Here is a 26,519-nt window from a genome sequence, read left to right as displayed (position 1 = left end):
CACCTTCCTGTGCGACATGATCACCCGACAGGCCAGACCTATCACCCCCAACAGCTTGAAGACAGGTTTTCGATTCCATTCACGGGCTGGCTCACCCATCCATCAGTGTGGCATGGTCTCTGGAAATAGGTCAGTGGGTGGGCAAAGGTATGCATCAGTGCCAAACAGCCAAGGTAGAGTGACATATCAAGACCCCACCACAGCATTTCGAGTCCACAGAGTGAAGGTTTGACCATGTCCATGTGGACTACCTGTACACAATTGTTGATCATTTCACCAGGTGGCCAGAAGCAGTCCTGATGGCAGACACCTCCACGACCTCGTGCGCCAGAGCCCTCATCTCCTCCTGGGTAGCACAGTTCGGCATACTCTCCAACATTACATCGGACAGAGGGGCCCAATTCACCTCCAACTTATGGACCAACCTCGCCAGTCTGTGGGGCACTCAGCTACACCAAACGACATCCAATCACCTGCAATCAAATGGGCTGGTGGAGCAATTCCACAGGTACCTCAAATCCGCACTCATAGCTAGACTACAGGGACCCAACTGGGTAGACGAGCTACCATGGACACTGCTGGGGATCCGCACAGTGACCAAGAAGAACCTTAACCTCTTCCGCCGAACTCATCTACAGAACTACACTGGTGGTCCCTGGGGAATTCGCACCATCTCCAGCAAGCAACAAGACGACACAGCACACTCCTCCGCAGGCTACAGGAATGAGTCAGCAATCTGGCCCAACTCCACCAACCAGGCATGGACAAGTGAGAACCAACATACCCAAAGACCTGCAGGACTGAGAAAGTTTTCATTCACAGGTGTCCACACTGTCCACTGCTACAGAGGCCATACGAGGGTCCATTCCAGGTCATGCGCAACAACGGCACCACGTTTCAGCTGGAGGTTGGAGGCAAGATGGAAGTCTTCTCTACGGACAGGTTAAAGCCTGCACACCTGGACCTGGCACGCCCAGTCAAGACGCCAGCACTGCACAAGAGAGGCCACCAAAGCCTACAGAGACACTGCCTTTGGGAACCAAAGACAATACCACCGGTTCTGGGGTGGGGGGGGGGGGGGGAGTGTCATGTAGCGACATGCTACTGCAGCAATCGGGCGGTGAGCATAACCAAGAGCCAGCAGACCGCGAAATGGCACTGGTCTCAGTAAGGGAACCAGCGGTTGAACTGCTAAGGCAGTATAGGGGCCAGCATCCCGAACATGGCACTGGACCCTCTGCACAGGGCAACAGATATAGCCAGCACACGAGGAAGAAGGTACTGTCATGCAAGAATGTAACCGCACGTGGAAGACCCACTATTGTTATGCAGGCAAACAGCAGGAACACAAACGGTATAAAAGTCAGGCTTCAGCCCCAATAAACCAGAGCTATACCCAACTACAATCATTTGTGTGTCTTTACTTCGAGTAGCACACGGCTATAAGCCCGCATTCACTTCAGCTGGCAGCTCGTTCTACATTCCTACCACTCTGTGTGAACGAATTCCCCTTCATGTTCCCCTTTCACCCTTAACTCATGTCCTCTGGTTTGTATCTCGCCTATCCTCAGTAGGAAAAGCCTCCCTATATTTACTCTGTCTATCCCCCTCATAATTTTAAATGCCTCTATCAAATCACTCCTCATTCTTCTATGCTCCAGGGAATAAAGTCCTTACCTGTTTAACCTTTTCCTGTAATTTAGTTCCTGAAGTTTGGGCAACATTCTAGTAAATCCTCTGCCCTCTAACTTATTGATATTTTTCCTGTAGCTAGTTGACCAAAATCGCATACAATACTCCAAATTCACCAATGTCTTATCAACTTTATCATTACATCTCAACTCCTATACTTTACCATGAATACTGAGTGCTTGAACCTTCCTGATTAACCACTCATGTGGGACCTTGTCAAAGGCCTTACTAAAAATCTATGTAGATAACATCCACACCCTTTTCTTTGTCAACTTTCCTGGTAACATTCTCAAAAACTCAATAAGATTGGTTAAACATGATATACCACGCAGAAAGCCATGTTGAATATACTGTGACAGAGTATATAGATATGTCTTTGGCGGATAAATTGGGAAAGGTTTGTTAGAGTAGGTTACATGAAAACACTTTAAAACAGATCTTATTTCAAATACTGGAGCTCTGTTCATGCTAGACATATTGGCTCCACAACTTTTGCAAGAGCTTTGGAGAATGCCAAGAGACTTCACTAATGAACTGTTGTTTACAAAAGGCAACAGATGAAAGATCACGTTGGAGCTACCTTCTGTCTGGAGGGAAGCTTGCTGTTCTAAGAGGATCATGTGGTTTTGCATGCAGAGAGAGTCAAACTGGCTTTCTCTCTGTGGGGGAGAGAGAGAGAGAGAGAGAGAGAGAGAGAGAGAAAGAGAGAGAAAGAGAGAGAGAGAGAGAGAGCGCAAAAAGTAACACAAAAAGGAACTCTGTGGTGACCTGAAAGAAAGAGGTTATCATCTGGAGAACCCTGAAGGGGCAAGTTTTGTCAGCAAGACACTGAAGTGGCTGATGGAAGTACATCAGTTGTGGATGTTCTGGAACAACAAATCTCTCTCTGAAAACCAACAAGAACTTTCCTGAGCGGTAACCATTTACCTTGTAAGCATCAAAGCCTAGTGAACTTTATAAATGTTAAATTCTGTGCACAGTATAAGAATTGCCTGCAGCCAGTGAACTTGGAGGAATGAGAAGTGAGATTGGACTGTGAACCAAAGAACTTTTCTGAACTTACACACATATTACATACACGTGCACTTAGAAATAGAAGTGGTTTAAGTTAGGTGAGTTAAGTTAAAGTGTGATTCTGTTTTCATGTTTAAAGATAATTAAAAGCAACTTTTGTTTAAGTAACCATTTATTTTGGTGAATATCTATTGCTGCTGGGTTTTGGGGTCCTCTGGGCTCGTAACAATACCTAATCAGTCCCTGGCTATCCAAATAAATGTATATCCAATCTCTTTATATTTAAATTTAGACATACAGCCTGGTAACAGTCCATGCCACTGAATTAACCTAGAACTCCCTATAGGTTTCAAACAGTGGGAGGGAGCTGAAGCCCCTGGAAAAAAGTGATCGCAGGGAGAACATACAAACTCCTTACAGACAGCTGGCGCTGAAACGGTGTGGTGCTAACCGCTATCCTAACCATGCCACTCTAAACACCATCCAATAACACCTACTATTGACGTCGAGCTCACCTGTCTATAATTTCCAGGGTTATTTCGGAGCCTTTTTTAAACAACCGAACAGCATAACCTCCAACACCATACCCATAGCTAAGCAAATTTCTATACTCGCCTGCCTCAAGTTCTGAGAGAATATTTTGACAGCCCTTGTGGATTTATCTACCCTTTATTTTGCTTTATAACATCAATCACCTCCTCCTCTTTAATCTGTATAGGTTCCATGACCTCATTACTTGTTTTCCTAGCTTCCCTTAACTCTGTACCAGTTTTCTGAGTAAACATTAATGCAAAAAAAACATAAAATCACCCCCATCTTTTGGCTCCATACATGGCTGACCATTCTGATCTTCAAGGGGACCTATTTTGTCCTTTACTATCCTTTAGTTCTTAATATACCTGAAGAAATCCCTTAGGATTTTCCTGCCAAAGGAACCTCGTGTCCTCTTTTAGCCTTGTGATGTCTTTTTTGTGGTTTTTCTTCCATTTTTTAATAATCCTCAAGTACCTCATTGCTCCGTGTTGGCTATACCTCAGTGGTTCTCAACCTTTTTCATTCCACTCACATACCACTTTAAGTAATCCCTATGCCATCAGTGCTCTGTGATTAGTAAGGGATTGCTTAAAGTGGTACAGGTACACAATCCTTTATCCGGATATCTAAAATCTGAAAAGCTCCAAAATCCAGCAAATGGGGAGAGACACAGCAGCACGAGTCAGGCAAGCAAGGAGACCAGCAGCGCGAGTTGGGCGGGCGGGAGATCGTCAGCGTGAGTCGGGCAGGAGAGAGGGGGGAGACCGGCAGCGCGAGTCGGGCGAGCGAGGGAGGTGACTGGGAGCGCGAGTCGGGCAGGTGGGGGGGGGGGAACTGGCAGCTCGAGTCGGGCGGGCGAGAGGGGAGGAGATAGCAGCGCGACGGGAAGAGGGTGGGGATGGATACAGCAGCACAATTTGGGTTGTTTTAAATCTGGCTTTCCGAAATCCGGAAAATTCCAAAATTCGGGACACACTGTCCCCCAAGGGATCCAGATAAAGGATTGTGTACCTGTACGTGAGTGGGAATGGAAGGATAAGAATCACTGCTTTCGACCCAATTGTTACTGAAATATTTTGCTGGAAAAAACTTGTCATTGGTCCATTTCCTTTGGGTTATGAAACCGTGAGTCGAGTCAATTAGGTACGGCATAGGGAATACTTAAAAGTGACAACATACAGGAAACAACATGAAAGGTTTGATCCTTATACAATAAATGGAGTGGTGAAAATCCATACCTTGTCTTCATCTCATACATACCTATGCCAAGGCCATAAAGTTCCATTAGTCTGAACACCAGTTTACTCAAGACTTTATAACTTATTTTGTCGCATCTCAAATGTGATAGCTTTCCACCATGCCTGCCAGAAAGAAACAGGATGACAACATCATGATTATAATAATAACACGAGTATTGATGGCGCAATCTCAGCCTATCTCCAGGAGATATTATTGCAGTCCCTATATCTGGATGCTATTTGTTAAAACAAAACTTACCCATTTACACCTTGGAAATGAATAGAAACTTGTACTATGTCTTTAAGATCTTTAAAGTATCTACAAGATCTTTAAGCATCTCCAGACTTTCGTATTTCACTCTAACTTTAAGGTTGTAGGATGTTCCAAGGTGGATCACAGAAGCATCATAAAACAAAATTAGGCAAAAAGCTTGTACAGAGATAGTTATCGTCAAACACTCCAGCACTGGAACAGGCCCTTTGGCCCCTCAAGTCTGCACCAAACTATTTTTACACCTTGTCTCATCAACCTGCACAAGATACCTAGCAATTTAATCATGTGTAAATCCATTTTCCAACTCAGCCCCACACCCTAGCCTTTTCCCCATAACCTTTGATGTCCTGGCTAATCAAGAACATAACAATCTCTGCCTTAAATATACCCAATGATCTGGCCTCCACAACAGCCTGTGGCAACAGATTCCACAGATTTACCACCCTTAACTAAAGGCAAGGAATTTGGGCACTGGTAAGGAAATTATTGAAAACATTCTGAAAAATTGAAATAATTTATACTTGGTAAGACAGCGGTTGATAATGGATAGTCAACAGAAATTTGTTGGTGGGAGATCCTGTCTGATTAAATGACATTTTTTTGAAAGGGTAACTGAATACATTGATGAGGGCAGTGGAATGATGGAGTTAATATGGTCTTTGCTGGGAGGTTAATCCAAAAGGTCAAAGTCCATGGGATCTACAGCAACTTAGTTTCAAAATCAGCTTGATTAATAGGAGGTTGTGGGTGATAGTAGAAAATTGATGTCTGTTATATACACTGATAACTTATGTCCGAGATATTATTATGGTAGTAAGATTATAGATTACATGAAAATTAATGGTGTCGTGGAGAGTGAAGAGGGTAGTCTTAGACTACAGAATGATACTAATCAACTGATAAGATGAACAGAGAAATGTCAGATGAAATTTATTCCTGATAGTCATGATGTAATGCATTGGAGATTTCTAATCATGGTAGTGTAGCGGCAGCTACACTGGTACTGAAAGAACAGACAACCAGACGGGTTGAGCTCAGTGAGCAGAAAACTGGTTTATTGCTGGCTGCCGGGCTGGACATTCTCCCAGCCCGGTCCTGGCTGAAAACCACTCTGGGGGGTGCCGACATCACGTGGGCTTCTGAGCCCGGTGCTAAGAAGGGGAAACCCCCCTGATGGCGCCATTTTGGCCGGCTGCCCTGCCGCGTGGATTACAAGCGGGGCCGGTTCGCCTGTCTAGTGGCATGCCACCACACAGCCCCCCACCAGAACCAGCGCCAATGTCCTTTTTAGCTGGACGGCCTCGCTACTTGGGCTGGGCCACAATCACTGGTTCAGTGGGGTTGAGGTGAGCTGGCTTCAGCCTGTTCACAGTAAACAGCTCCCGCCTGCTGCCGATGTCCAGCGTGAACGTAAATCCTGAACGCTGGACAACCCTGTACAGCCCCTCGTGAGGTCTCTGCAGAGGTGCTGTGGGCGGGCCCCGCAAAATAAAAATGTACTCTGCGGAGGACAGCTCGCTGGGGACGTAAGCTGGCCGTTTCCAATGTCTGGGCACCAGTGGGGGTGCGAAGGAGTCCAAGTGGGCCCAGAGGAGGGGAAGTAGCTCGTGCGGCGACCGCTGGGGGTTGTGAGGCGTGTTGATGAACTCACCGGGCAGTGCAAGCGGTGCACCATAGATCAGCTCAGCTGATGACGCTTGCAGATCCTCCTTGGGCATGGAGCGGATGCCCAGGAGTACCCAAGGCAGTTCGTCCACCCAGTTGGGACCGGTGAGTCAGGACATAAGTGCCGACTTAAGGTGGTGGTGCAGATGCTCGACCAGACCATTGGCCTGCGGGTGATAGGCCGTGGTGCGGTGTAGCTCTATCCCCAACCTGTTGGCGAGCTGTGCCCAGAGCGCAGAGGTGAACTGGGCGCCCCGATCGCTGGTGAGGTGATTCAGAATGCCGAACAGGGCGACCCAACCGTGTAACAGCACTCGGGAGCAGGAGTCCGTGGAGGTGACCGGCATGGGGATCGCCTCGGACCAATGAGGAGTATGGTCTACCACCGTGAGCAGGTAACGGTTGCCCCAAGAAACTGGTAAGGGCCCGACTATGTCCACGTGAATGTGGCTGAACTGCTCCCGGACGTGCTCAAACTCTTGGGCCTGTGCACCTTGGACATTTGGCAATGAGTGCATGTTCTGGCCCAGCCTGCGATCTGCTTCCGCAGCCCATGCCAGACGAACTGCTCTGCCACCATACGGACCATTGACCTGATGGATGGGTGCTAAAGGTCGTGGATGTGATGGAAGACTTGCCTGCGCCACTGCTGGGGAACCACTGGCCGCGGGGTGCCCATGGAGACATCAGACAAGACGGTGCCTTCACCGGTAGGAGTCGGGAGGTCTCGGAACTGCAGGCCCGTGATGGCAGTCCTGAAGGCTCGCGTCTCCTCATCGGACTTCTGGTCCAGGGCAAGCTGGTTGAAGTCGAGGCTGGGTGTTAGCGCGCAGATGGCTGGTCGTAAGAGTGCATCGGTGACATCATTGTCCTTCCCCACCTTGTGCCGAATGTCGGTGGTACACTGCGACACTGAGGAGAGGTGATGCTACTGGCGGGCCGATCAGGGATCCTTTGCCATCGCAAGCGCCAGAGTGAGGGGTTTGTGATCAGTGAAGATGGTAAAAGTCCTCCCCTCCAAAAAATAGCGGAAATGCCACAACGCCAGATACATGCCCAGTATCTCATGGTCAAAGGCGCTATACTTGTGCTCTGGTGGGCGGAGAAGCTGGCTGAAGAATGCCAGTGGCTTCCATTGTCCATTCACCTGCTGCTCCAGGACAGCGCCAACAGCTGTGGCAGAGGCATCGACAGAGAGTGCCATATGCAGGTTGATGTGTGGGTGGGCAAGCATGGTAGCCTTCGCGAGGGCATCCTTGGTGGCCTCGAATGCACTGAAGGCCTCTGGGGTCCAGGTGAGCGTTTTGTGCTTGGCTGTGATGAGGGCGAATCGTGGCTGCATGATGCGCGTGGCTCCTGGGATGAATCGGTTATAGAAGTTGACCATACCCGCAAACTCCTGCAGCCCCTTGAGGTTGTCCGGGTGTGGGAACTCCTTGATAGTGGCGACCTTCGTAGTGGCGGGCGTAGCTCCTTCGGCCGTGATGGTATGGCCCAGGAACTGCATGGACTCTTTCTCAAACTGGCACTTGGCTGTGTTGATGGTGAGGCCGAAGTCGGCCAGCCGGGAGAAGAGGGCATGCAGGTGGGCCTTATGTTGCACCTAATCCCTGCTGGCAACGAAGATGTCGTCCAAGTAAATGAAGATGAAATCCAGGTCCCTGCCCACTGAGTCTATGAGGTGCTGGAAAGTCTGAGTGGCGTTCTTTAGCCCGAACAGGATGCGAAGGAATTCGAACAAGCCGAAGGGGGTGATCATGGCAGTCTTGGGCATGTCCTCAGGGTGCACTGGGATTTGGTGATACCCGTGCACCAGGTCAACCTTGGAGTAAACCCTTGCACCATGCAGGTTGGCCATAAAGTCCTGGATGTGAGGGATGGGGTAACGGTCAGGAACTGTCGCCTCGTTGAGCCATCAATAGTCTCCATAGGGACGCCAGCTGCCGGAGGCTTTCGAGACCAAGTGGAGCGGCGAGGCCCACGGGCTGTCAGAGCGCCGAATGATCCCCAGCTTCAGCAGATGCGAAAACTCTTCCTTCACCACCTGGAGTTTGTCAGGCAGGAGCCGGCGTGCCTTGGCATGAACCGGTGGACCCTGGGTGGGGATGTGGTGGAACGCCCTGTGGCGCGGTGAGGCAGCGGACAACTGTGGCCTGAGGAGGGTTGGGAACTCATCCAGGATTCGCTGGAACTTTGTTTCTGGGCATGCTGATCATGGCCATCTGTGGCTGCTCTATGCGGGAGGCGTCGAGGCAAAAGGCCTGGAAAGACTGGGCGTCTACCAGGCGCCTACCTCGAATGTCCACCAGGAGGCCATGGGCGAGGAGGAAGTCGGCACCCAGGATGGCGGTTGGAAGGGACGAGACAGTGAACCTCCATGAGAACATTCGCTGGCCAATCTGGAAGTGGACTGTCTTGTTCCCAAACGGCCGGATCTCTGTTGCGTTGGCCGCACGGAGGGGAGGTCCTTGAGGTAGGTTCCTGGACTCGATGGCCGTGGCTGGGACGATGCTGATCTGGGGCTCAGAGTCGACGAGGATGCGTCGGCCGCTGACTGAATCCTGAAGGAAGAGAAGGCTGTATTCTTGGACAGCTGCTGCAGGTATTAACAGCGGCCAGCCTGCTTGTTTCCCTTCCGAGCCTTGGCTCCCCGGCCTAGTGGTAGAAGCAGAGGCCCGGAGCGGATGCCGTGCCCCTGGTTATGCTCTTGGTGTCCCCTGCAGGGGCTGGGTGTTCTACTGCAGCGCTAGGGGCAGGCTTGCTATGGTCATGCCCGTGCCTTGTGACCTGCTGGACCACCGAGCCCTCCGGGAATCGTTCGAGCCATAGCACTTGGGCCTTCTGAGCATCCTTCCTTGGGTCAGTAAAGCTCTCTTGGGCCAGTAATGGCCAGATGTTGTCGGGCAGATGGTCAAGGAAAATTTGCTCAAAGAGTGGGCAGTTGGTGTGATCACCCATGAGCGCAAGCATCTCATCCATCAGCTCCACCGGGGTCCTGTCCTCCAAGGCGTCAACGTGCAGCATCCGAGCGGCATGCTGATGCCTGGATAGTCCGAGGGATCCAGTGAGCACTTGCTTGATGGTCCCGTATTTGTCTTTGGCGGGCGGGTGCTGAACAAGGTGCAGCACACGTTTGGCGGTGGCCTGGTCCAGGGCGGCGACCACATGGTAGAATTTGGTTATGTCAGACGAAATCTGGGGAAGGTGAAACTGAACTTCCGCGTGGCTGAACCAGGTCTCCGGCTCCTGAAGCCAGAAGTCAGGCAGCTTGATGGCTATTGCACTGATCCCATGTTCGCTCATGTTGGGTTCAACACTGCTACTGAAAAAACACACAGCCAGACGGGTTGAGCTCAGTGAGCAGAAAACTGGTCTATTGCTGGCTGTCGGGCTGGACTTAGACTCCCAGCCCGGACCTGGCTGAGAACTGCGCTGGGAGGCGCAGACGTCACTTGGACATCACGTGGTTCCCCAGTGCAGGCTTCTGAGCCCGGTGCTGAGAAGAAGGGGAAAACCCCAATGGCGCCATTTTGGCCGGATGCCCCGCCACATGGATTACAAGCAGGGTCTATTCACCTGCCTAGTGGCATGCTGCCACAGTAGAACATATTAAACATTACACATCTGCAGACATATACCATATGCAACTCTGCTGAAGGGTCATAGATCTGAAATGTGGATTCTGTTTATAGATGTGGCCTGAGTTGCTAAGTTTTCTGTTTTTATTTTAGATTTCCAATATCTACAGTATTTTTGCCTTGGGAGAATTCAGGACCAACAGGACCTTGATGCACAAATTCAACAATACCTGAAAGTTGCAGTACAAGTAGATTATATACAGGATATATGCCATCATTAGACTGCACACGGAACAACTTAATAAAACATTGATTAGGTCATGTCTGGAATAGTCTGTGCAATTCTGTTTGCCACAATATAGGAAGGATGTGATCACACTGGAAAAGGGCAGAGGAAATGCATCAGAATGTTGCTTGGGAGGAGCTTTTCAGTTTGGAGGAGATTCTGGGTTTATTTTCCTTGGCACTGAGAGTTGTACAAAATTAGGAGAAACATTAATAGTGTGTAAAAAAAAAAGAAACTTTTCAGCACAGGAGAGATGTGTAACAACAGAGAGCATAAATTTAAAGTGAGGGATAAAAAGAGGGAGTCTGAGAAAAGTATTTTTCACTCACAGGGTGGGATGAAGCTTGGAATTCCTTGGATCTTTGAGAAGACGGCAAAGGCAAGAACTCTTATAACATCAAAGTAATATTTTAACAAGCACTTAAACCAACAATGCACAGCAGAACATAGACCAAAATTTAGCAAAGGGTGTCATACAGATAGGTTCTTGATAAAGGGCATAGGCATGGAGACCCAAAGGGCTTGCTTCTCTGTTGTATGGCACTGAGACACAAGGAGAAAGGACAGATGGACAAAACTTAGTTAAAGTGGCAGGTTTTAAGAACCAAATTGAAGATTGAAATTGAGGGGCCTCAGGCACTGAAGGCTTCCTGATTATGTTGGAGGTTCAGATCCGAAGTTCGGATTACCGATGGTTTGGACTGGATTCTGTGTGGCTGCAGAAGCTGCGGAAGTGCTGGAGGAGAATCCATAGACACAGTGACTCTGGGGTACTCTCTTTTGCCCCTCTTTCTGACTGTAAGGGGCACTGGCAATTTCTGCTGATGGTGAATCTTTGTCTGCCTTATGGCAGACTAAATGCAGTGCCCTCCATAATGTTTTGGACAGACACTTTTTTCCCCTGAGCTCCACAACTTAGTACTTTGTTGAATATTCCTGCATGCAATGACTGCTTGAAGTCTGTGATTCATAAACCTTACCAGGCGCTAGTATTTTCCTTGGTGATGCTCTGCCAGGCCTCCACTGCAGCCATCTTTAGCTCCTGCTTGTTTTGGGGGCTTCTCCCACTAAATTTTATCTTCAGCATTTGGAAGGTCTGCTCAATTAGATTTAGATTGGGTGACTGACTTGGCCATTCAAGAATTTGCCAGTTTCCAACTTTGAAAAACTCCTTTGTTACTTTAGCAGTATATTTGGGTTCATTGTCTTGCTGTAGGACGAAGCACTGCCAATGAGTTTGGAGGCATTTGATCAAATTTGAGCAGATAGGAAGTTTCTATACACTTCAATTTGCTACTGCCATCAGCAGCTATATAGCATCATTGAACATAAATGCGTCAGTACTTGTAGCAGCCATAATGTGCCCAGGACATAACACCTCCACCACCAGATGAGGTGGTATGCTTTGGATCTTGGGCAGTTCCTTTAAGCCTCCACACTTTACTCTTGCCATCATTCTGATACAGGTTAATCTTGGTCTCATCTGTCCACAAGTCCCTTAACCAGAATTCTGCAGGCTCTTTTAAATTCTTCTTGTCAAACTGAAATCTGGCCATCCTGTTTCTGTAGCTAATTAGTGGTTTGCATCTTGCAGTATCACCTCTGTATTTCCATCATGCTATGTCCTGTGGTCAGTAGTCATTGATAAATCTACACCTGACTCCTGAAGACTGTTTCTGATCTGTGGATTTCTCTTCATTATGATGACATCTCTTCTTTCTTCTGCAGTGCAGGACTTCCTTGGCCTACCAGACCCTTTGTGATTACTGAGTATGAAAGAGTATACTCTTCCTTCTTAATGTTGTTGCAAACAGTTGGTTTGGGCAATATCTCTTACTGTTTTATTCTTGTTTTTTAGCCTCCTAATGGTTCTTTGACTTTCATTGGCACAACTCTAGTCCTTATGTTGAAAAATGGCAGCTACAGACTCCAAAGGTGATCAAAAGCTTAGAAGCAAGACAAATTCTCTTATACCTGCACCTATGAAGCAATTAAACATACCTGAGTAATCACAAACAACAGTGGAGCCAAATAACCAAAACATTATGGTATCTCAAAATGGGGAACTACATATTATATAAAAATGCAGTAATTTCTACATGGTCAAACCAAAACGCATACAAATAGCCTTGAATAAAATCTGGAATATGCACTTTAATTCACATGTGAATTGTATGATTACAAATTTAAAACTATGAAACACAGAGGCAAATCAAGGAAATGTGTCCTTGTCCAAAACATTATGGAGGCCTCCGTATATCTGTTGTATTACATGACAATAAAAGAATCTTGAAGTAAAGGAGTTTAATTAACAAAATTATAATCTGTTAAAAAAAAGCAAAATAGCAAAAATAAATGTGGAATCTTAAGATGCTGAGCAGGAAGAAATCTGAATAAAGGAAGCATGTAAAAATATTTTGTATTTGTCTTCACTAAAGAAGGGATAATAAATGTAGCAGAAAATAGAGATCCAACGATCCAATCACAATGATTTAGTACCATGAGAAAAAAGTATAAATTAGCTAAAACTCAATAAATCAAATGGGCCAATTAGCTTACAGTCAGGGTTTGAAAGAGTTGAATGAAGATACAGTGAAGCTATTTGAACTCAGAAAAGTTTTAGCAGATTGGCAAATGCAAACCATCCAAAATAAATAGAAACGAAATAACAGACCATGGATCAGTTCCTTTAATGTAAATTGCAACAAAATCTTGGAATGCACAAGAGAATGCTTCGAAAGTCATAATACAATTAGATGCATTTAAGATTTCTTAACAGAAGCCATGTTCGCTAGCCTTAATATTGTTTATAATTCACAGGATAGAAAGGGTAGATGATGTGTCTAGGTTTTCAAAAATCATCTGATGAGGCAATGGTGTGTTGCAAAACAAGGGCTCACATTCATGAGTGTGAAGTGAAGAGTGATCCAAGATCAGGAAATAAAAAGTAGAAATAAATATGCCTTTTTCAAGTTGGCAGGCTGCTACAACTGGGGATCCTTAGGGAATGGCACTGGACCCTCAAGTCATTTGCTTGAGCTTTTTATGGCTTCACTAAAAATATAGCATAGTGTATCCAAATTTGTTGATAATACAGAGCCAGTGGGAAAATCAACAGCGAAAAGAAAGCAAAGTGCCTGCAAAAGAATCAAAACAGGATAATTAAGTGAACATGGAAGATAAGAACATAGTGCGGAGAAATACAAGATTTTGTATTTACCAACAAAAAATAAAGTGCTTTTAAATTATGAGAAACTAATAGATGCCATTACAGAGTGCAGGTTCATCAAACGTTAAAACAAAACTGATGTGGAAAGTAAGTAAGAAAGTAAGTGGTAGGTTTACCTTCATTGCAAGGAATTTGGGGAATTGAGCAAATCTTTGGGGAACCACCTGAAATAATGTGTTCAGTTCCGCTTTCTGTGCCTAAAAAAGGTATAAACTTGCATCGAGTTTCAGAGTGTTGAAGAGAGTGCTGTAATAGACCCTTTGCACCATGCTCCCCCCTCACCTTGCCCACCCTATCTAAACTAATCACATTTACTAGTACTTGATCTGCAGCCTGCTAGGCCTTAGTGATTCAAATGCTTGTCCAGAAACTCAAATGTTGTGAGAGAACCTGATGTCACCCACTCTGGCAGAGCCTTACAAATTCCAAACACACTTTTTGAGTAAAGCATACAGGCTTGTAGGTTAATTAGTGCATATGAGCAGCATGGCTTTGTGGGCTGGAAGAGTCTGTTACCTGTTGTACCTTAAAAATAAAACAAAAATCTTGTTTCCTCAGATGCTAGACACTTCCTACTCCTGACTTAAAGGTTAAGTACTCTGGTCTGGGAAAATGTTTACTATCAGAATATCCTATCTATGCCTCTCATTATTTTGAATGTATCTATCATGTCCTTCCTCCATTTTTTAAACTACAAGAAAACAAACCCACCCTATCTAGCGGCTCTTCATAATGGCAATATTCCATCCAGGTTTTGGAGGCATGAGGGGGCCAAATAAATAGAATTACTCTACATTTACCAGAATTTAAAAGAATTGGAGGTGATCTCATTGAGGGAGGGTAGGGTTGATGCTGAGAGACTGGTTCCTTGGACAAGAGAATCTAGAATTAAGGGACACAACTAGGGTTAAGAGGTTGGAAATTCAGGACTAAAAAAAATGAAAACTGCTTGCCCAGTAAAATTTTTAATTCTCCATCATCAACCCACATTCACTAGCAGGAGTCCAAGTCCCAAGGGCTGCACAATCTTCTCTTACCTCCATTTCTTATTTTTTTAATTAAAGCACAATCATATCCCTCCAGTTACTAACATTTCACATTCCCCAATTTTCTTTTTAATGCATGCAAAGTCCCTGTGTAGAAGTATCTAATTAGGCCTATTTCCCTGTCTATTCTGTCCAACACTGCAATTATTCCACTCCTCCCCAGCAAGATAATTTCAATATTTGCATTTCAGATAAACTTCCTTCTTATATTCAAATCTGTTTAATTGTGTTCTTCCACTTCAGTTTCAAACCTAAAATTCTCCTGGAAAATTAATGGCAATGATTCCAGAAACAATTTTAATTCTTTCAAGAAACATTGAAGTTTTAAAAATTAAGAAACAAATTTTAGAGGATAACTCAAATTATTTCTGCTGAATATTTTTGTGCACACAGTTCCAATTCCAATCCTTCTATGCCCCTGCACTTCCCCAGCACTGCTGAACCTGAATCTCCAAACAACTCCTGGCTCCTCTTCAAACCTCTAGACCTCCCCTTGCTCCTTCACCACTTCCTCCCAAACCAGGACTTCAGTCAAAGAACCAAGAAAATATATGTAAGCTTTTTGACTCTTTATGCTTGCTCTTCGTTATTTTACTTAGAACCATAGAACACTACAGCACAGAAACAGGCCCCTTCGGCCCTTCTAGTCTGTGCTGAACCATTTTTTTTGCCTAGTCCCACTGACCTGCACCCAGTCCATAACCCTCCTTAATTTTCCCATCCATGTACCTATCCAAATTCTTCTTAAATGTTAAAATTGAATTGGCAGCTCATTCCACACTCCCATCACTCTCTATGTGAAGAAATTCCCCCTCATGTTCCCCCTAAACTTTTCCTCTTTCACTCTTAACCCATGTTCTCTGGTTTGTATCTCATCTATCCTCTGTAGAAAAGCCTATCTACATTTATTCTGTCTCCTTCATAATTTTAAATACCTCTATCAAATCTCCCCTCATTCTTCTACTCTCCAGGGAATGAAGTCCTAACCTGTTTAACCTTTCCCTGTAATTCAGTTCCTGAAGTCCGGACAACTCCCTAGTAAATCTTCTCTGCACTCTATCTTATTGATATCTTTCCTGTCATTAGGTACCAAAACTACCCATAATACTCCAAACTTGGCCTCATCAATGTCTTATACAATATTAACATAACATCCCAGCTTCTATTATCAATACTTTAATTTATGAAGGTCAATATGCCAAAAACTCTCTTTACAACCCTATCCACGTGTGACGCTACTCTCAGGGAATTATGTATCTGTATTCCCAGGTCTCTCTGTTGCACTGCATTTTGGCTCCATACCATTCACTAGGTACTTCCTTTCCTGGTTTGACTTCCAAAATACAACACCTCACATTTGTCTGCATTAAATTCCATATGCAATCTTTGAAAACCTCTAGTCTACGAAGCAATGATCTTTTACTACTCTCTGACTTCTCCCATCCTGCCATTGTCTAATCCAGTTCATTGCTTCACCATGAATACCTAGAGTCTGAACCTTCCTGACTAACCTCCCATGTGGGACCTTGTCAAAGGCCTTACTAAAACTCACGTAGACAACATCTACAGCCTTTCCTTAGTCAACTTTCCTGGTAACCTCTTCGACAAACTCTATAAGATTAGTTAAACAAAGCCATGCACAAAGCCATGATGACTATCCCTAATCAGTTTCTGGCTGTCCAAGTAATTGTATATCTGATCTCTTAGAACACCTTCCAATAATATACCTCTTACTAACCTCAGGATCACCATCCTAGAATTTCCTGGGTTATTTTTGGAGACTTTTTAAAACAATGGAACAATGTGAGCTATCCTCCAATTCTCCGGCACCACACTCATGGTTAAGGACATTTAAAATATTTCTGACAGATCCCCTGCAATTTCTACACTAGCCTCCCTCAAGGTCTAAGGGAATATCTTGTCAGGCCATGGGGATTTATTCACCCTTATTTGCTTTAAGTCAGCAAGCACTTCCCCCTCTTTAATCTGTATAGGTTCCATGACCTCATTGCTTGTTTTCCTTACTTCCCACGACTTTGTGCCCATTTGCTGAGTGAATACTGATGAAACAAAACTATTTAAGGTCTCCATCTCTTTTGGCTCCATACCAAGCTGACTAATCGGATCTTCATGGGGACCAATTTTGACCCTTACCATCCTTTTGCTCTTAATACACCTGTAGAAACCCTTAGGATTTTCCTTCACATTGTCTGATTTATTTCTTGAGGTTTTTCTTGGATTTTTTATACTCAAGTACCTCATTTGCTCCATGTTGCCTCTACCTGCTATACACCCCTCTCTAAAAACAGATCCACAATATCCCTTGAAGGTTCCCTCTGCCTGCTAACCTTGCCTTTAATCCTGACAGGAACATTCAAACTCTGTACTCTCAAAAGTTTACCTTTAAAGGTCCTCCACTTACCTCGTACATCCTTCCCTGAAAACAACATTCCAATCCAAGCATTCTAGATCCTTTCTCATTTCCTCAAAATTAGCATTTCTCCAATTTAAAATCTCAACCTGAGGGCCAGACCTATCCTTCTCCACAATTAACTTGAAACTAGTGGCATTATCATCACTGGACCCAATATGCCCCCCTACCCATACTTCTATCATCTAGCCTGACTCATTCCCTAAAAAGAGGTCCAGTATTGCATTCTCTCTAATTGGTACTTCTACACTGTATATTAATTTAGAAAACTTTCCTGAACACGTTTGACAAACTCCAAGCCACCCAGCCCTTTTACAGTATGGGAGTCACAGTCAATATGTGGAAAACAAAAATCCCCTATTATCACAACATTGTTTCTTACAGCTGTCTATTTCTCTACAGATTTGCTTCTCCAATTCTTGTTGACCATTCAGCAACATTTTCCTGCACTAAACCCATATCCCTTGATTTTCAAAATCCCAATCCAAATAATTATTTTTTATACTCAAATACTATTACAATGATGGTCAATATAACATTTCCTTGCCTAATTTCTGGAAGTTAACTTTCATTGATTTATATATTAACACCCAGGTGCCTCTAAACACTAACATCTTTCAATTTTGCATTATTTAAAAAATACCCTATTTTTCACCCAAGATTGATGAATTTGTCTGTTTCTATCCTCTGCTACATTCTCACCAATTCACTTTGCCAACCAACATCCCATGAAGGCCTCATCACATCCTCCTCACAACCACTACCACCTCCCAACTTAGCATCATCTGCAAAGATGGATATATTATACTTGATCTCTCCCTTGACAGGATCAGTGCATTTATCCTCTGAGATATGTCAAGCAGTTTTGTCAAGCTTTTTTTGGTAATGATTTTGCAGGAGTACCTTCGGATATTTCCTGTCCTGTCAGCTGGGTGGCACAACGAATCCAATGCTTGTAGCAAACTGATCTGTAGCTCTGGATAGTCATCTACATATGCCTTCACCAGGTTCATATCATCCTGATGGAGTAGGGGAATACACATCTGCACCAAAGAAAACAATTTACATTGAGACTGTGTTCTCAGAGTGACCAGAATAATTCATTTAGATAGAGAAATAAGAAAACACTTATCTAAATATGAAAGTTAACAAGGACTGGTAAACAAAGAGCGAAGGGATTATGATAATCTCTGTGGCAGAGCAATCTGGCCACAGGTTACAAAAATCAGTGGGGATTTTATCTGTGTAATGTCAGAGGAATAGGCCTTAGCACTCCAGAGTGAGAGTTGTATGGTTAACAGCACTAAAGGGACAAGACACAGCCAAGAGAGAAAAATAGTTGAGAAGAAAGGTTTTTGACCTGGAACTTTATTTTCAGTCATAGAAATAGTTGAGGCAGAGTCAATTCTTTCATTTAAGAGGAGGCAGGATATATACATGGATAGGAGGAGGTTGGAGGGTTATGGGCGGAGAATAGGTGGGGGGATCTAGTGGAGTTGTTTTTTTAAAACTTTATTTAAAATTTTCAAGAAAAAACTTGTACAAACTCCATTTTATAAAAATGAAAAACTACAACTAACCCATCCTCCTCCACCCACCCTCAACAAACCCCGCCAGGGAAGCGTTCAAAAAACATCATAAAAGAAACACATAGAACATTTTAAGATATTACTAAACTCATACATTTAAAATATAGTGACCACATCTTAATAAAAAAGTCATAATTATCATGCAAATTATGTTATTTTCTCCATATAAATACAAGACCTCAACTCATTATGCCAACGAATTACATTTACCTCAGCCTCATCTTTCCATGAAGTCGCAGCACATTTACGTGCTACAGCCAAAGAAAAGCTGTCAGAAACTTGTCCAATCCCAAATCACTAAATAGGACAGTACTTTTTTTTGGATCTAGTAAAAATTGGATCTTAAACAATTTTTGAAAAAATTCCCTAATTTTTTTCCAAAATGGTTGAACCTTATCACAAAGCCAGACTGAGTGTAAAAATGTTACTACGCATAATCCACATCTAAAATACACTTCTGAATTACTAAATCCATATTTTTTCAATTTCTCAGGGGTCAGATACAACTGATGCAAAAAATTATAATTAACCATACTATATCTTACATTAAGCAATTTTACATTAAGCAATTTAGTCACACCATCAAAATACATCGTCTCCCAATTGGCCTGATTAATATCGCAAATTAAGTCATTTTCCCATTTAATCCTAGATTTATCTAAATTTATTTTATCAATAGTATCTTGCAACAATGCATACATCTCAGTAATAAAACCCTTATTTCGTGAATGAGAAATCAAAAACTCAAATGTTGTTAAGTTAAGAATTCTCACTTCTCTTCCAAAATTATCTTTCATAATGCTCTAATTTGGTAGTACACAAATAAAGAATTCACTGAAATTCCAAATTTCTCTCTAAGTTTATTAAACAATAAAAATTGACCTTCAAAACAATCCTGCAACAACTTTATTCCTTTAATCTGCCATTCTTTTAGGAATCTATTATTCAACAAAAAAGGAATCAATTTATTTTGATATGTTGGAGCCCGAACAGATATTTTACCTTTCGTACCTATCAATAAATTCCTTTTAGTCCAAATCTCTAACAAATGTTTTAAAATCGGTACATTATACCTCTGTAATAAAACAGAATTCCACTTAAATATAAAATGATGTAAGGTTCTGAAATACTAGCCAATTCTATCCTTGCCCAAATAATAGGATACAAAACATCCAACATACGATTAATAAATCTTAATTGAGCTGCTTTATAATAATTTTGAAAATGAGGCAATTGTAAACCACCCAAAGCATATTTCCAAGTCAATTTATGTATCGCTACTCAACTTCCCCTTCCATAAAAATTCTCTAACTACTTCATTTAAGTCCTGGAAAAAAGATTTGCAAGTATACAAGGAATCGACTGAAAAAGATACTGAATTTGCGGAAAAACATTCATCTTAATACAATTTACTCGATCTACTAATGACAAAGGTAAATCCTTCCACTTAATCAAATCAGCCTTAATCTTTCTCATTAACGGTACATAATTTAAATTATACAATGATTGAATATTTACATCAATCATTATACCCAAATACTTAACTTTATCAGACCAACAAAATTTAGTAATTTGTCTACACTGATCATAATTTGCATCAGAAATAGGTAATATTTCACTTTTGTCCCAATTCACCTTATATCCTGACAATACACCATATTATTCAGAACATTCTTGCAAATAAATTAAAGATCGTTCCGGATTAGTTAAATATATCAAAACATCATCAGCAAATAAATTAATCTTATATTCATCATCTGCTATTCTTACACCTCTAACATTCTCATTCTGACACCCAACCCCAACCAACCAATTTTCCCCTGCAACCGCTGCAACCGTGTTTGCCTGTCCCGCATCGGACTAGTCAGCCACAAACGAGCCTGCAGCTGACGTGGACTTTTTACCCCCTCCATAAATCTTCGTCCGCGAAGCCAAGCCAAAGAAAAAAGAAAAAAATAGTTCGATGACCAACGCAAATAGAGCTGGCGACAAAGGACAACCTTGATGAATTGAACGCGATAATTTAAAGAATTAAGAGGTTTGACCATTTGTCGCAACCCTAGCAACAGGATTATTATATAATGCCTTTACCCAACCAATAAAAAAGGGTTCAAGACTTTAAATAAAAAAATTCATTCGACCCGATCAAAAGCTTTTTCAGCATCAAGAGCAACTACCATTGGTAGGTTGGGTTGCTGATGTGATGCATTGATCAACGAAATCACTCTAAGAATATTATCAAAGGCATACCTACTTTTAATAAAACCAGCCTGATCTACATGTACCAATTGAGGTAAATACTTGGCAAGTCTATTTGCCAATTATTTTGCCATTATTTTATAATCCACATTCAATAAAGAAATTGGCTGATATGAAGCTAGATTCAAAGAGTCTCTGTCTTTTTTTGGTATAACCGTTATTATTGCACTCAAACACGAATCTGATGAAGCTTGTTCCTGTGTCACCTGCTGAAGAACAGCCATACACAGAGGAGACAAATCATCATAAAAAACTTTATAAAATTCAACAGTAAATCCATCCTCTCCTGGGGACTTCCCATTAGACTTTTGTTGAATAACATCCTTTATCTCTAAATCAGTAAAAGGAGAGTCCAATTTCCTGATATCATCTTCTCCTAATATTGGCAAATTTCAATCCAACAAAAAAGATTCAATAGAAGGTATGGAAGAAGAATCATCAACTACTGTTGAATTGAGAGAATGTAGGCCTCAAGGAGAGACAAGTGAATCTACTTTTGATGCTGTCTTTACAATTCTTGAATCTATAGCTCATTAAAAGGGTAATATGTCAACACAAATGTCTACTCAGATTGACCACGAATTTATGAACATGACTGAAAAAATGAATAATATTTGTGAGGATGTTTCTTCTGTTAAGAAAGATATTTCTGTTGTTAAAGCTGATGTCAATTGATGTTTGAATATGGTGGATACAGTTCAAGATAATTTTAAGAAAATGGAAGGCGCCTTTCAAGTCTGTAGAGAACAAGTTGAACGTAATAAAGAAAAAATAGAAAAAGTGATAGATTCTTTTGTTGGATGGGAAATTCAGAAGAAGGATTTATTGAAGAAGATAGACTCTTTGGAAAATCAAAGTCATCGGAATAATGTTAAAATAGCGGGAATTCCAGAAGGAATTGAGGGCTCGGATCGAATAAAATTTTTTAAAAAGTGGATCCATGAAGCGTTGGGACTTGAATTTTTTCCGGAAGGTTTGGAGTTAGATAGGGTCCATAGAGCTTTGAGAAGCAAACCATATCCAGGTCAATCTCCACGAGCAGTTTTGATTTGTTGCTTACGGTATCAAGACCGGGAGACCATCTTGCAAGTTGCGGTCCAAAATGCACATAGTTATCAGTCTTTGTTGATGGTGCAGGGTAATAAGGTTTTCTTTTACCCGGACTTAAGTCAAGAAATTATTAAAAGGCGTAAAGAATTTAATTCTGCGAAAGAGGTGCTTTGGAGGAAGGGATATAAATTTTCTTTCCGATACCCAGCAGTTTGGAAGATTTTTTTATGGCAATTTCCAATCACATTTTTTTAGAGTGATCATGATGCTTTAATTTCTGCCAATTTTTTGCCAGACAGGGCTACTGAAAGGCACTCTTCACCTAAGAGGAAGACACCTGATAAGAAGAATGGAAATGGGAACGGGAAATCAAATATGTCAGAGTTTGATTGACATTGATGACCCGGAACAAGCTTTGGGATTGAATTCACTGGGGTTATAAATTGATTTAGATCCATAATTTTGTAAGTCCGGTTGGGGGAGATTGACGATGCTGAAGCTTTTGGAAGTCATCTGCCACCTGTGGGGGGGATTTTATTTCTTTCCACACTCAGTTAATCAGGGAGTTACTAATTTTTTGTAGTTTTTAGTTATATCTAAAACAACTTTTTTTAAAATTTGTGTAATCTCTATTTTGTTTATTGGGGGGGTTTAGTACTCGATTAATTTAGGGGTTATTTGGCAAGGGGAGCTTTATTTTACTTTATTAAGGGGAGGGTTTTTTTTATTGATTGAGTGAATAGGGGGGGGTTTTCTTTAATTGTTAAAATAATGTCTCGTCTAGTGGAGTTGTTGTTTGAGTGAACCAGCGTGGACTTGAAGGGCCAAAATGGCTTGTTTCCATGCCATAAACTGTTAATAGTTATAAATGCATAGAGATATACAGCACAAAAACATGCCATTTGGCAAGAGCCAATCAAGCACCTAATTTTACATTATTCCTATCCTCATCAATTCTATTCTCCCCACATTCCCTTCGACTTCCCCCCAGATTCTACCATTTACGTAGACACTAGGAGCAGTGTTAAATTAATATACCAACCCACATGTCTTTGGGATATGGGATGTGGGAGGAAACCAGAGAACCCGAGGGAAACCCACGTGGCCATAGTGAGAAGTGTAGACTCCACATAGACTTCATTGGAATTGAACCAGGGTCCCTGGAGCTGTGAGGCAACAGCTCTATCAACTGCACCAATATGCTGCTTTCACCACAGAAGTGGGCTGTCCTTCAAACATCCAGTCTTTATTGTTGGTTTTAGCATAATCAGTTATTTTTATTTGCCAGAAAAGAGAAATGGGAAGATACAAGAGAGGCAGATTGACAGAGGTGCAGCAAAGAGAAACAGGGTGACAGTAGTAAAGGCACAGCCAAGGTAGTTCCACAACAAAAGGACCACAGAGTGGCGCCCAACCCAAGCTTCTGATTGCATGCCATTCTAATTCTCCATCCCACTTCCATCCAATCCTCGGACTTCTCAACTGTTATGGAGAGGCGCAACCCAAATTGGAGGAGTTGGGGGCTTAAACCCAAAGGCATGAACAGTGCATCTTGGTTCCACCAATCACCTACCAGCCTCTGCATCCCCGTCTGTCTCCCAACTTGGTTCCATTTGCCCATTAGTCCCTCCCCTTTGGTTCCATGTTTTGTCTAACAGTTTCTAACCCACACCTCCTCATGCTGTTATACACTTTCCTCTTCCCTCTTAATCTCCACCCAAAAGGTCAAAGTACACCTTTTACCTCTGCAGAGGAAAATACATTGTGCATGGAGGGGACATTGTGCATGGAGGGGACATTGTGCATGGAGGGGACATTGTGCATGGAGGGGACATTTATCAGCAGCAACAAGCATTATTTTCTCATTCCCTTTTCAAACTCATTGTTCTTAAATCATAATCGTGCAAAGTGGAAATGTTCCCTTCTTCCAGTAAACTTTTAAGATAGGCAATAACATAGATCTGCAATGGAGTTTTGCATGCCTCTTGTTGACAGCTTCATTTTATTTTTATTTTAATTTTTTTATTTTTCACACTATGAACCATATTAAGCGAAATACACACAAATATTTCCCTCTTGAATATACACACTGTCATTTTCTCCCCTTTCCCCCCTCCTTACCCACTAAACGTTCAACATATACAATACAATAAACCCATTAAACAATGTCATATAAGAAAATAAACAAGAAAATTGTGTCATCTACTTTTATACATTTCGTCTTCTTCTCATTCTATCATTTTAAGGGGTGGAGGTCTGCGGTAGGCCCTCTCTGTTGTGTTCCATGTACAGTTCCCAAATTTGTTCGAATACTGTGACTTTATTTTTTAAATTATATGCTATTTTTTCCAATGAAATACATTTATTCATTTCCATGTACCATTGCTGTATTCTCAGGCTCTCTTCTGATTTCCAGGTTGACATTTTACATTTTTTTGCTCCAGCTAAGGCTATCATAATAAATCTTTTTTGTGCTTCATTCAATTTGAGGTCTAATTCTTTACTTCTTATATTACTTAGAAGAAAGATCTCTGGATTTTTTGGTATGTTGTTTTTGTGATTTTATTTAATTCCTGATTTGGATCTTCCCAAAACTTTTCCACTTTCTCACATGCCCAAATTGCATGTACTGTTGTTCCCATTTCCTTCTTGCAACGAAAACATCTATCTGATACTATTGGGTCCCATTTATTTAACTTTTGGGGCATGATATATAGCCTGTGTAACCAATTATATTGTATCATTCATAACCTCGTGTTTATTGTATTTCTCATAGTTCTGGAGCATAGCTTTTCCCATTTTTCATCTTTATGTTTAGATCTTGTTCCCATTTTTGTTTGGGTTTACAGCTTGTTTCATCGTTCTCTTTCTCTTGCAGCTTGATGTACATGTTTGTAATAAATCTTTTAATTATCATTGTGTCTGTAATCACATATTCAAAGCTGCTTAGCATTTCTTAATGTCAATCTAATAATCTACTTACCTCTTCTATACTCAGCTGCGATTGCAGATTCAGCTTTATACTCAGTGTCACAGCCTGTGGACCAAGTGGATAAACATATTCAGGATCTCAAAACATTGCTAGCAAAAGCATTACCATAAATAGTTGCTTTACGAATCACCTTTATTTCAGGCAGAAAAACCTTGCATTTTCATTGAGGGTGACATCGAATGCTTTAATAAAGAGATGGCACATGTGCCAGAGCTATCCCATTCACTGAAATACCCACCCCAGCAAATCAATGAAGACACACAGGAGACTGCAGATGCTAGAATCTGAGGCTAAACACAATCTGCTGCAGGAATTCAGCGGGTTGAGCAACATCAGCTGAAGCTGATGAAGGGTCAAAGCCATCATTGATTAGAGCAATTTTAAAACAGTGCAATAATCTTTTTTAAAACTAGAATACAGAGATGTATACCATTCCACATGCCGTACATCTGGGTGCAGTCATCTTTACTTCTATATCTATTTCTCTTCCATTCTCTCCCTGTTAACTACTGGTAAGCCAGTATTATGGCAACCCAAGACAGACAAATACATTAAATTTTACAACTCAATAACTAGACTCCTCTCCTTACATTAAACTTCCTCTAACAAGAGTATAACTCAGCAGCACAGACCCTGCACTGATGTAGAATGATCAATCCCAAAACATGTTCAGGAGATTACATTGGCCATACATTTGAAATTACTGAAAACTAACCCAACACAATTGGATAGATCCAGTTTAAAAGTCAAAAGACTGTGGCACCTTCTGTTGTGGCAGTGCAGCTGAGACCCCAAGTGATCATCAAGCCGTAGGTCAGGTTTTGCTACACTCTCAAGAGCAGCAGAAAATCCTCCATATCTCATTGATAGGGAGGAACATCAGGTCACCATGTCAGAACCGATGAAGATTGGTGGCTGTCCTCATGAACGTGTCAGTTTTCTGCTGTGTAGGTCTTTATGCTTGATGACCTCTCCAGAAATCCATAAGTGCTCTTGATGTCTGAAATCTTGAATAATCACCATCTCCACAGGTACAGAGAGGCCTGCCCTGTTGCCCATCTGTGTGCTCAATGACCTTCCCAGACGATCTGGAATTAATTTCATCTCTATTTACTTGAGCTGTGAGATGGTGAATAGCCCATATTGCTCTTTCTCTGGTTTGGTGTCCTTTTTGCATCAGTCACATGCTTGCAGACTAAGTGAACTATATTTCCACAACTGCAGCATCTCTTCAGATGAAATTCACAGGTTTGTTGGAGCTATCAATAATGTGCGTTTCTGAGGGGTGTACTTCGGAGGGCCTGTGTTTGCCAATGAATTGAAGGAGGCTCACCTCATATTTTGACACTCAAGTTGCTCATGATGTTGCATGGACTCTTTGAATAGCACTTCTAGTTGAAACAGAATGGCATGCCAGTCCTTAGGATCTTTACAGGCACATACCTTCCAGGGAAATTTCATAAAAGTGAAACCTCTTGGGACAGAGGCAATTGTGATAAGCCCTCTCTATCAAACTGATCGCAGAGGGCATCTTCTAGAAATACAGCAAAACCATTGGAGCTCTCCAAATACTTCAGTGCGATGATGTCGTCAGCAGGAGGTCCGCCTTTCTCTTGGTGCTGATAGTAAAACCTGAACCTTC

The 26,519-nt window shown here is 42.5% G+C and overlaps 1 protein-coding gene across 15 annotated transcripts in view; it reads right to left on the bottom strand.

The window, feature by feature from the left end:
• Window positions 1-26,519, bottom strand: part of exd3 (exonuclease 3'-5' domain containing 3) — a 291,961-nt gene that overhangs the window by 173,495 nt on the left and 91,947 nt on the right. For all 15 annotated transcript variants that reach the window (XM_069935253.1, XM_069935270.1, XM_069935262.1 and 12 more), the window contains 3 exons: window positions 24,869-24,922; window positions 17,891-18,030; window positions 4,501-4,601 (listed from right to left, as the gene is read on the bottom strand). In XM_069935253.1, coding sequence (XP_069791354.1) covers window positions 4,501-4,601; window positions 17,891-18,030; window positions 24,869-24,922 — 295 coding nt within the window. The remainder of the gene's footprint in view (window positions 1-4,500; window positions 4,602-17,890; window positions 18,031-24,868; window positions 24,923-26,519) is intronic.

Source organism: Narcine bancroftii, chromosome 1 (assembly GCF_036971445.1).
Source record: "Narcine bancroftii isolate sNarBan1 chromosome 1, sNarBan1.hap1, whole genome shotgun sequence".
Lineage (NCBI taxonomy): Eukaryota > Metazoa > Chordata > Chondrichthyes > Torpediniformes > Narcinidae > Narcine > Narcine bancroftii.
Note: the sequence above shows the minus strand (reverse complement) of the source record. Positions and strands in the feature narration are given on the sequence as shown.